Source organism: Babylonia areolata, chromosome 20, assembly GCF_041734735.1.
Source record: "Babylonia areolata isolate BAREFJ2019XMU chromosome 20, ASM4173473v1, whole genome shotgun sequence".
In the NCBI taxonomy this organism is placed as follows: domain Eukaryota; kingdom Metazoa; phylum Mollusca; class Gastropoda; order Neogastropoda; family Buccinidae; genus Babylonia; species Babylonia areolata.
The window spans coordinates 46,540,589-46,553,088 of NC_134895.1; the positions used below are offsets into that span (position 1 = coordinate 46,540,589).

Sequence of the window (12,500 nt, forward strand, 5' to 3'; positions counted from 1 at the left end):
CATTTATCTCTGTCTGTTTCTGTGTTTGTATGTGTGTCTGTCTGTCTGTATCTGTATCTCTGTCTGTCTGTCCAACTCCTCCCTCTGCCTGTCTCTGCATTCATTTGTGTCTGCCTGTACTTGTGTCTGTCTGTCTGTCCGTCTCTGTGTCCAGCTCCTCCCTCTGTCTATTTATTTGTCTCTGTCTGTATATCTGTGTCTGTCTGTCTGTTTAACCCCTCCCTCTGACTGTCCCTGTATTTTATTTGTCTGTGTCTGTATCTATGTCGGTATGTGTGTCTGTCTGTTCAACTCCCCCTCACCCTTCCCCCCCCCCCTCACCCACCCTTCCGCACCCTTCCCCCCCCCCCCACCCCCCCCCCCTCTTCTGCCTATACTGTATACATGGCGGGGATCAAATCGGTCGTACACATAAAAGCCCACTCGTGCATACGAGTGAACGTGGGAGTTGTTGGCCATAATCGAAATATCAACTACTGTTACCACTACCACTAGAAATTAAATAAACAATGAGGCCAGGAGATCAAAAGTAATGATTAACAAATAGTATAGAGTGGTAACTCTCTCCATTCGCAAGACACACAACTTCAAAGTCAATGCTGCTTACGCTACCGATTCAGCTAGCACACAGGTAAATAAAAGATACATTGGAACAAACAAACCCAGACACTTCCTCTTGGAAAAAAAAAAAAAAAAAAGGAAGCGCCGGGCCTGTCCTTACACCGATCATTTGACATGTGCACACAACAGCAATGACAGAAGAAATGTGCAAACACAAATTAGCTTTTAGTCAAGACTGGCATAGCCTCTTTAATCCTGAACAAGCCACACAGAACACATGGACAATACAGAACAAACACATGGTTGCCTCGGTGGTACAACAACAACAACAACAACAGCTACTACTACTACTACTACTGATAATAATAATAATAATAATGATAATGAACAAAAAACAAACAACAACAAAAAACCCCAACTGTTTCTGCCCCCCATTTTGCATACTGTTACTATAATTATGTCTATGTCAGCTTTTAGTACACTACCATGTCTATCCTTTAACTGTGATTATCATTGCATGTGTATAGCTGTGATAGTGTATGTATGACTTACTCTAAATTACTTATTTAAGGATTTGTATTGTTGTTGTCTACTGTGATTATTGATCGTAATGATGGTTTGCCCTAGGTTGACATCTTAATATGGTTTATCTATATACACGTTGAATGACTGTGATTTTCTTGTATTGTTTCTTTTTCTGTTTTTACACCACATATGGATTTCTCTTGTTGAGATAATAACGTATTCTGTATTCTGGCAGGCCACTTTCTCCGGCTCCAGTCCAGGACCACCAAGGACAAGACCCACGTCAAATCCCTGAACGCCATCGCCCATGACGACACTCCGGCCTTCCTCAACCTGTCCGACATCACGTCATTTCCGGCAGACCCCAAGGACCAGTCACGCTTCGTCTACACCATGGGCAACGTGTTTCTGGTGGACGAACCCCCACCTCCTGGTGGCGGTGTTAGCGGTGGTGGTGCTGGTGGTGACCCGGCCACAGAGAGGCACTCAGAGGGGAAGGCCACGAAAGGCCACTCGGTAATTTCCGGCAGTTCCCGCCACACCAGCAACAACCAATCAGCGTCGTCGACCGTCGGCAGCGGTAGTCGTACTAACACCACCACCAATAACAACGGGAAGCGTGTGATGAAGTGTCTGGATGAAAGAGGGATGCCTGTCCTGGTTCCTACCAACCAGGTAACGTTTCATCTCAGTTCAGTTCAGTTCTGCTCAGTTCAACTCTGTTCAAGTCAATTCAAACGCTTTCATTATCTGCTTCAAACGATAAAACAGAATTTTTTTTTTTTACAAGTCACATTCAAAAGTTCACCATCAGATCAGTAAATGATTTTCATAATGATAATGATAATAATAATAATAATGGTGATGATGATGATGATAATAATAATAATGATAATAATAATAATAATGATGATGATGATGATAAATGAACAGCAAGTACAACCTTACTACATATTTATCATCATTAGGAACTGCAAACATTTTTAAGGGTATCTTCTTAGCTACTTATTTCGGCTGTATTCCCCCCTTCACACATTTCTTTTTTTTTTTCTTCTTCCTCGTCGTCTTCTTTGCGATCTGAAACTGCTAAATAGCCTACTGATCTGACAACGTACACTTGCTTGTAGGAATTGGATTGTACAAGCATGTCTGTGTGTATTTATTTATTTATTTATTCGTGTTCATGAGGTCCAGCATTTATCATTTATGTTGTTTTATTGAACGCCTCTTTCTCTTTATTTATGACATGAGATCATTTAACTCACCAAAAAAAAACCTTCAGAGGAGACAAGAGAGAATTCACAGCTGTTTATCTCATTCGCTCGCTCTAGCATTTCACTTTTCATTTTCTCACAGTCAGTTTTTAACTTTCTCAAGCTATTCACAGCAATGTCATTACATATAACTACGGTATTTCACACCACACGGACGGGCATGAGTTACGCACACCAAAAAACCAAAGAAGAACATTCTGACGTTCTAGGCGCGCGCGCGCGCGTGTGTGTGTGTGTGTGTGTGTGTGTGTGTGTGTGTGTGTGTGTGTGTGTGTGTGTGTGTGTGTGTGTGTGTGTGTGTGTGTGTTGGGGATGGGGGTGTCGCATGTGTGCGTATCAAAGGTTGTTTTAATGTGTGTGTGTGCGTGTGTGCGTGCGTGCGTGCGTGCGTGTGTGAACTGTGTATGTGTGTATTTGTGTAATTTACCACGTACTTCAGAGCTGTTAGAATGAAGTCATGCATGAGTTAACGCTGCTTAATGATTTCATGGTTCACCGAGCCAAAACCGAAAGTCATGACCCATTGCAACGTGGTAATGGGTAGATAAATCCCCTCAACAATCAGCACCAAATCCCCTTGCATCGTGGTAATGGGTAGATAATTCCCCTCAACAATCAGCGCTCAAATCCCATTGCATCGTGGTAATGGGTAGATAATTCCCCTCAACAATCAGCGCTCAAATCCCATTGCAACGTGGTAATGGGTAGATAATTCCCCTCAACAATCAGCACTCAAATCCCCTTGCATCGTGGTAATGGGTAGATAATTCCCCTCAACAATCAGCACTCAAATCCCATTGCATCGCGGTAATGGGTAGATAATTCCCCTCAACAATCAGCACTCAAATCCCATTGCAACATGGTAATGGGTGGATAATTCTCCTCAACAATCAGCACTCAAATCCCATTGCAACATGGTAATGGGTAGATAATTCCCCTCAACAATCAGCACTCAAATCCCATTGCAACATGGTAATGGGTAGATAATTCCCCTCAACGATCAGCGCTCAAATCCCATTGCAACATGGTAATGGGTAGATAATTCCCCTCAACGATCAGCGCTCAAATCCCATTGCAACATGGTAATGGGTAGATAATTCCCCTCAACGATCAGCGCTCAAATCCCCCTGCATCGTGGTAATGGGTAGATAATTCCCCCCAACAATCAGCGCTCAAATCCCCCTGCATCGTGGTAAAGGGTAGATAATTCCCCCCAACAATCAGCGGCACCAAACAGTAGTTAGGATAATGATAGCGAGAGAAGTACGTTACCTATGTTTACAAGTGAATTATCTATCGAGAGTCCTTCCCATTAAAAAAAAAAAAAAAAAAAAAAAAAAAAAATTAAAAAATTAAAAAATAAAAAGAGGGAGAGACAGAGATACACAGAGAAGAGACAGTCTTCCGTCAGTCAGTATATAAAAAAGATATATATATGTGTGTGTGTGTGTGTGTGTGTGTGTGTGTGTGTGTGTGTGTGTGTGTGTGTGTGTTGTGTTTTACCTGTGTGTGTGTATGTACCTGTGTGTATGTCGTACCTCTGTGTTCGTTCTTTAGTTTAGCGTCTTTTTACTATCCGTGATATTAGACGATTAAAATAAATAAATAAATAAATAAATAAATAAATATGAATTAAATAAAGGGGTGAGGGGGAGGTAAGCGGAAAACATAAAAAGGTGGAACACCACCAGTTTCAGTTTCAGTTTCAGTAGCTCAAGGAGGCGTCACTGCGTTCGGACAAATCCATATACGCTACACCACATCTGCCAAGCAGATGCCTGACCAGCAGCGTAACCCAACGAACACCACCAAAAAATGCATAACTAACATGTACCTGTGTGTGTGTGTCTGTGTGTGTGTGTTGGGGGTCGGAGCTGGAGGATGGGGATGGAGATGGGTCCTCACATAGTAACAGCAAGCGCCCGTCACCAACACACACACAGGTCACAACAAGCGACCGTTTCAAGGGGTGCAACTACAAAAAAAATCCAATCCTCAAGACGAAAGTAGTTTATCTCCCTTGAATAATATTTCTAAATTTTGCTCTGCAATAATCAGTGTGTGTGTCCATATGTCTGTGTCCGTATGTCTCTGTGTGTCTGTGTTTGTGTCTGTGTTTCTGTGAGAAATGTTGTTAATGACATGAGAGTTGTACACTCTCTCTGTGTCTTTTTTTTTTTTCCCCTCAAGGCCTGACTAAGCGCGTTGGGTTACGCTGCTGGTCAGGCATCTGCTTGGCAGATGTGGTGTAGCGTATATGGATTTGTCCGAACGCAGTGACGCCTCCTTGAGCTACTGAAACTGAAACTCTGTGTCTGTCTGTCTCTCGTTGTCTCTTTCTCTGTGTCTGACACACACACACACACACACACACACACACACATTCTCTCTCTTTCTCTGACACACACACATACATTCTCTCTCCTCTCTCTCACAGATAACACACACACGCACACACATAATATATATGCACACACAGTCTCCCTCTCCTCTACAAACCAAGACACCGAAGACAATTTTTTTTTAAATAATAAAATAATTATTAAAAAAAAAAAAAACCCCAAACTTCTCTGTTACCCCAACACCCCCTCCCCCACTTCACACCACACTCCCGTCCACCTTAACGGCCTCCTACCCACTCTCCCCTCCTCCACCCCCACTACCCCAACATCACCTCCTCCACCCTACCCCCCCCCCCCCGCACCACCTCCCCCCCTCCCCCCCTCTCCCCCTCACCCCCCCCCCTCCACACACACACTGCCCAACAGGCCGGGGAGATGGTGACGATCGAGAAGAACGAGGCCGGGCAGACCAAGCTGTCCGTGAAGACGAGGGACATGATGACCAACCAGCAGTTCCCCCTCCTGGCCCGATACGCCTACGGCAGGACGGCCCCCCGACTGACCGCCTTCACCAAGCTGCTGACCCTGCTGGACTCCTTCCAGGTCAGTGATAAGGGATGGGGGTGGGGGGTTAGGGGGGGGGGTGAGGGGGCTGATAGTGTACTTTTTTTTTTTATCGTCATCATCATCATCATCATCATCACCGTCGTTGGATACTTCTACAACCCTTTGGTTATATTTGTGAATATTTTGATTTGAAAAGAAGAGGATGAATAAGAAAAAACAAAACAGAAACAAACAAAACAAAACCCAAACAAAACAACAACAACAAAAACGAAAAAAAAAAGAAGAAGAAGAAAAAAACAACAACCAACAACAAAGGAAATGTAGAATACAGAATTTTATCTCATGTGAATTTTTCTCCTTGAGAAAAGCATTCTGTGACATATATTTATTTCATTGTTTTACTCAGTCTTTTTCACACACACACCCCACCCCACCCCTTTTTTTTTCTTTCTTTCTTTCTTTCTCGCATATCACTAAATGTTTTATCACCACGCCACGCCGTATTGTTTTCTGTCAACGGTCCCTCTGTCTGTCTGTCTGTCTGTCTCCTTCCCTCCCTCTCTTCCCCATGTTTGTGCGTGCGTGCGTGTGTGTGCGTGTGTGTGTGTGTGTGTGTGAGTGTGTGTTTGTATGTGCGTGCGTGCTTGCATGCGTGCGTGCGTGTGTGTTTGTGTGTGTGTGCGCGCGCTCGCGTGTGTGTGCGTATGTTTTCGCGCGCGTCCACAAACCCCCTCTACTGAACACTGCTTTCTCTGTATGTTATCTATATAATTCTGTTCTATCCTGTCTCACAGGAAACCTCAGTCATCGCCTGCGTCATCGACGGGCCCGCCGTCCTGCTGCTGGAGATCCCTGTGACGTCCTCGCTGAGCTTCCAGGCGGCGGCCAACAACGACGAGGTGCTGAAAGGGTCGCCGCGGGTGCGGGCTGCCCTGGAGGTGTGCGGGACCCGGGGCCGCGAGCTGTCGCGGGACATCAAGTTCAAGTACAAGCTGTGGCACCGCGTGCAGGAGAGCGCCAGGCGAAGGATGAGGAGGAGGAGGAGGGAGAGGGAGGAGGACGACGACCTGCCCAGTGCCACCGTCCGTGACCGCCTGGTCGTCACCGAGACTTACGTTTACATCTGAGATCGCTCTCAGTCTCACACACCACCACGCCACCCCCACCCCACCCCCATCTCTGTCTGTGTCTCTTTGTCTGTCTCTGTGTTTATCCCCCTCTCTCTCTCTCTCCCTCTCTCGACGAGATTTCTCTTTCTCTGAACCTCCTTCCCCCCCCCCCAGCCCCCCAGCCTCCTTCTCTCTGCCCCTTTGAGATACAGTTTCTCCCTCTTCGCCAAGATCCTTCCCCCCCTCTGAGATTCCTCTCTCTCTCTCTCTCCCTCTCTCTCTGAGATCCCTCTCCCTCTTTGAGATTCAACTTCTCCCTCTCTGATCCCCATCTTTTCCCTCTCTGAGACCCCTCCCTGCGATTCCCCATCTCTTCCTGTCCGAGATCTCTCCTCCCTCTCTGAGATCCAGCCCCTTTCCCTCTCTGATTCCTCATCTCTCCCTCTCCATATCTGGAGACTCCATTCCCTGAGATCCATGTCCCTCTGCGAAATCTCCCTCTCTGAAAATCCTTTCTTTGATACCCCTCTCTCTGAGATCATCCCTCTCTCTCATACTCCCCCCTTTTTTGAGATACTTCTCTTTGATATCCCTCTCCTTCACTGAGACCCATCTCTCTCTCTCTCTCTGTCTGTGAGACATTCCTTACTCTCGCTCAAAGATCCCTCGCTCTCTCTCTCTCTGAGATCCCCGTCCCTCTCTGAGATCCCTCACGTTTAGATCGCTACGTCTGTGATCCCTTTTCGTGAGATTCCTCTCTCTGAGAGACCCCCCCTTTTTCAAAGACCCCTCTTCAATCTTGGATCTCTGTCTCTCTGATCTCCTTGTCTCTCTCTCTTTTCCTCTCCCAGACATTCCCCTCGCTGAGATCTATCTTCCTCTATGAGATCCCTGTATCTCTGAGATGCCCCTGAGAGATCCTTCTCCTTGTCTGAGATCCCTATCTCCACGAAATCCCAACTGTCTTCAAGATCCTTCTCTCTCTCTCTCTCCCCCTCTCTCTCTCTCACTCTCCCTCTCCTTCCTTCCCTCCCTCACTCTCTCCCTCTCCTTCCTTCCCTCCCTCCTTCCTTCCCTCCCTCCCTCCCTCACTCTCCCTCTCCTTCCTTCCCTCCCTCACTTTCTCTCTCTAGCTCACTGTATCCCTCTCCTTCCTTCTCTCTCTCCCCCTCTCTCTCTCTCACTCTCCCTCTCCTTCCTTCCCTCTCTCTCTCCCTCTCTTTCTCGCTTCCTCTTTCCCTCTCCTTCCTTCCCTCGCTCTCTCTCTCTGAGCCCCCACCCCTCCCCCCTCCGCCCCTCTCTTTCAACTCTCTGGTGCATTTCTTTTTCTCCAGCCTGCAGCTACATGCAGCCAGTTGCATTGCTCGGACGGACGGACGGAAGAGCCTAGTAATGGTCGTAACCCGCCAGTACCTGTGTGTAGTATGGACCAACTGACCCAATGGCGTAGTTCGGTCAACGTAGGCATACTTATAGTCACGTGTAACTTGTCAAAAAGTTAGAACCAAGCAAATGCAACTGGCACAAGCTAGAACCCTGTCGAACAACGACTCTCCTCCACGTTAACTCTCTCCATACGAACGGCGAAAGAGACGACGTTAACAGCGTTTCACCCCAATTACCATCATCAAAATATTGCAAGCGGAAGGCTCTTATACTGAAGAGGTGAATGTTGACAAAGAATACCACAATTCTGACGACGGAAGCTAAACGTTGGGTCATTCAGACACCCACTGGACATCCGAGGGGTCTGTGTAGAGGAGAAGAGAGGACTGGCCGTACTGAGTGAGTTAAAAGACTTGGGATTGGAGGAGACGCAGACTGCGAGATGTTCGGGGAATGGTTCAGTGCTTAAAACAACAACTCGGTCACTGTATTGCTTGATCCATGGCTGACAAAGTTAATTAAACTGTCTTGAGACTTCTGAAAGAGCTGGCATCAGCGGTGTGGTCAACAGCCAGTGTTGGCCGCTGACAGTGGTGGACTTTTTCTGTTGCTGTTTTGTTGTTTATTTGAGTGGGATTATGATCGTGTTTATTGTAGTCAAATGATACTTTCCAAACCGCACGCGCACGCACGCGCGCGCACACACACACACACACACATACACGCGCGCGCGCACACACACACACGCACACAAAACACACACACACACACACACATGCTTTCATTATCTTGCCATTTTCATGAATATCGCGTCTCACCTTTGGGTACACACCCGTTTACTTGTAAATGGTTCAGTGTGTGTTCCTTTAACACACACACACACACACACACACACACACACACACACATCCTTTCATTATCTTGCCATTTTAATTCCACATCCCATTTTGGGGCTGGGGAGGGGTGAACACCCGTTTACGTATAACCGCACGCACACACACATACACACACACACACACGCGCGCACGCATGCACACACACACGCTTTCATAATCTTGCCATTTTGATGAATTCCACGTCTCATCTTTGGGTACGCACCCGTTTACTTGTAAATGGTTCAGTGTGTATTCCTTTAACACACACACACACACACACACACTCCTTTCATTATCTTGCCATTTTAATTCCACATCCCATATTGGGGGAGAGGAGAGGGGAGGGGGGTGAACACCCGTTTACGTATAACCGGGTCAGTGTTTGTTTCACAGACACACACACAGACACACACACACACGTTTAGTTTTGCATGCACGTGTTAAAAGCCCCCCCAAGTCCCTCTCCACTCTCCCCACCCATCCTCCCATTGTCCTCCATCACCTTCGCACCCCTCTCCTTTCACCACGAAATTCACGGGGTGGGAAAAAAAAAATAGCCAGTTCACGTGAATTTTGCAGGTCACGATTTTGTGTGTGTGTGTGTGTGTGTGTGTGTGTGTGTGTGTGTGTGTGGGGGGGGGGTGGGTACGGGAGTGGGGGTGTGTGGGGGGATTTTACTCTTCACCAGCTTTGTTGTCGAACCTGAGTCAGTGAAACGTTCGCCATATTTTTGTCAGTGCAACTGCAAGCAACTGAGGTGAAAAGTTTGTTCGATAAAAGGTAAAGAAAAAAGAAAAAAAAAAAAAGAAGGAAAGCTAAGCCATGAATAAGAATGAGTTGTTTTTTTTTAAATGGATGGACACAAGATATAAATTGATGACACTGACTATGGCAAAGTGCTTGGGTTTTTTTTTTTTTTTTTTTTGGTTTGCAAACTTCTCGTTTGTTCTATTTTTATTTCACTCGGACCCACTTGCAAGTAAAGTGTCAGTGCCCTAAACAATTAATTATGATGGCCGGTCGTCGGGCAATGCACTTCTGAGGGACAAGCACCTATGGCTACTAACCGTTGCTTATTGTCGAACTTGGGCAGGGTTGTCAAGATAGGTGGGTGGACGTAGCTGGTGAGTGTAGGCGTATTCGTAGTTGGTTAGTGTAGACGTATTCGTAGTTGGTAAGTGTAGACGTATTCGTAGTTGGTTAGTGTAGACGTATTCGTAGTTGGTAAGTGTAGGCGTATTCGTAGTTGGTTAGTGTAGACGTATTCGTAGTTGGTTAGTGTAGGCGTATTCGTAGTTGGTTAGTGTAGTCGTATTCGTAGTTGGTTAGTGTAGACGTATTCGTAGTTGGTTAGTGTAGACGTATTCGTAGTTGGTAAGTGTAGACGTATTCGTAGTTGGTTAGTGTAGACGTATTCGTAGTTGGTAAGTGTAGACGTATTCGTAGTTGGTAAGTGTAGACGTATTGTCGTATTCGTAGTTGGTAAGTGTAGACGTATTCGTAGTTGGTTAGTGTAGTCGTAGTCGTAGTTGGTTAGTGTAGACGTATTCGTAGTTGGTTAGTGTAGACGTATTCAAGATGCTGCCGCCGTCGGGTAGTTGACCGGTGCTGGCGGGAAGTCGTTGTTGGACAGGGTAATCTTCTGAGAGCTCGTGCAGAGATGTGTTGTCTTCAAAGTAGTAGTAGTCTTCAGTTTAACGTCTTCCACTTTAAGTGATATTAGACGGAAAAAAAGGGTGGGGGGGTGGCGGAGCGTGGAGGTGGGAACGGTATTGGGCAGAGGGTGATGAATGATGTGTGTGTATGTGTGTGTGCACATATGTGTGAAGGGGTGGGGGGGGGGGTTGGGGAAAGATACAGAGCATTGGAAAAAATAAGACATTAAAAGGGGAGACATAGGCACAATATAGAAGGAAACGCTAACATCAAACAACTGTAAACAATTATAACAAATGTCCAGTTGGACTATGCAGCAAACCTTCTGCAACAGCAGATAACATCTTAGAAAATTGTCAAAAATACATTCAAAAGAATTTTCCGAGAAGTTTGGTAAAAACGATTTCAGACTCTGACATTCAAAGAGTATGTGTTTGCTTGAAATAGATTCTCCTTGTCTTCAAAGGTGAAGCGCACACTGCACAGGCTTGCCGATGCTGCAGAGTGACCAAAACAGCAGTGAGTTGTTTGCAGCGCCCCTCTTCCGCTAGCGGGAGTAACCGCCCCTTGGTGTTGAACTTCCGGTTCAAAGGCGTCTGCTGACCTCTTTTCACAACACAAGAAATGTGACAGAATGGAGGGTCTTGGGGAAGAAAAAAAAAAAAGTTTGCTGTCCGGGCCGAATGTAAGGTTTCGTCGGTTTACACACGCAGGTAAATGTTCGGGCATTTTTTCTGTTTGAGTGTCCTGGATTCAAGGACCTGTTTTTTTGTTTTTGGTCTTTTTTTTTTTTTTTTGGTCTTTTTTTTTCTCTTTTAAACTGCGGCAATTTCCGTGCATAATTGAAGCGATAATACCATTTATTTATGTCGTTTCTCATTTTCTATTGTTTTCGACTTAATTTGGGAGGGTGGGGGGCATTACATTCATTTGCCTTGCCAAGGTGTAGGGCTATCCCCCCCCCCCCTTTTTTATAGTTTGTTTTCTTTTCATTTGCCTGCAACTAGTTGTAATTGTTTTACTATCAAAATAGATTATTTCTACATGATTTTATCTGATCCTTTTGAAGCCGTGGGTTCTTATTTCGTGCGCCAAGTGCACGCTGCACACGGGACCACGGTTTACACGAATGACTAGCACCCAGACCACCACTCAAAATATAGTGGAGGACAGTGTAAAAAGATTTATTTAAAAAAAAAATCTCGGTCCGTACATTGGAATCGAACACACGGACGCTTGCTTCATAATTGGGCGCATAACCACAGCGCCACCGCCACCACCACTATCCCACACTGCGTGACATGGATAAGAATCCCAGGACCATTGCTGCATGTGTCCTTACCATGCTCTGCTGCCTTCTCTGCACCTTCCTCTCTCATCTCATACACACCCTTATCCCCGTCATTCAGAATCCTCCACCAACAAACACACTATTTGCTTGAAAAAAAAAAAAAACAAAAAAAAACCAGATCGATTTGCGCGAGACGGTGTGTCCGTCTGAACTGAACAAGCCAGTCAAACCAGTGTGCTGTTGGATATGGTTATTATTATGTTAACCCTTTCACCGCCAAGCTCGCATTTATGCACAGGCGTGGTAGAGGACCCATGTCACTGAAAGGTGACCATTCATTGGTCTGTTATCCATGAACCTACTGCTCTTAATGTTCGGTGGTGGGATAAGGCCATATTTTCTATACATCGAAGGGGGGAATCGCCAGCTATTCTTAGCCACTGTCTTTTCTGTGTTTATACCACAAGGGAATTTTGTACTCTAAATTGACTGGCGGTGAAAGCTTTATTATTTTATGATTTTATTTTTGTTTGTTCGCTCACTGTTTTTTTTTTTTTTTTTTTTTTTTTTTTGTTCGCTCACTATCTTTGTTTTCCTCTCTCCTCTTCCTCTCCACAAACCTCCTTCTGCCTGTCTTTATGTCTGTTTCTTTCTTTGTGAAGTTGACACGTATACACTTTCAAGTGATTTTCACGTGTTTTCTTTCTCTCTCTCTCTCTCTCTCTCTCTCTCTGTGTGTTTTAAAGTTAATTATGTATATATATTTATTTTTATTATTTTTTATTATTGAGCAACAATAAACAGAACGGGTTATCGTGTGAACAAGAAGAGCGTAGGCGCCAGTGGAATAAATAAATTCCTGGTAGTTGGCAGTCTGAATCTGCATCTGTAGTCCGATTTCCGTATTCCGTTTC

The 12,500-nt window shown here is 45.4% G+C and overlaps 1 protein-coding gene across 1 annotated transcript in view; it reads left to right on the forward strand.

Moving 5' to 3' along the window:
* The window catches only part of LOC143295056 (uncharacterized), a 32,355-nt gene extending 24,943 nt beyond the window's left edge, over positions 1 to 7,412 (forward strand). The window contains exons 3-5 of the mRNA XM_076606618.1: positions 1,322 to 1,761; positions 5,129 to 5,305; positions 6,064 to 7,412. Coding sequence (XP_076462733.1) covers positions 1,322 to 1,761; positions 5,129 to 5,305; positions 6,064 to 6,396 — 950 coding nt within the window. The 3' untranslated portion in view covers positions 6,397 to 7,412. The remainder of the gene's footprint in view (positions 1 to 1,321; positions 1,762 to 5,128; positions 5,306 to 6,063) is intronic.
* Positions 7,413 to 12,500: the final 5,088 nt, after the last annotated feature.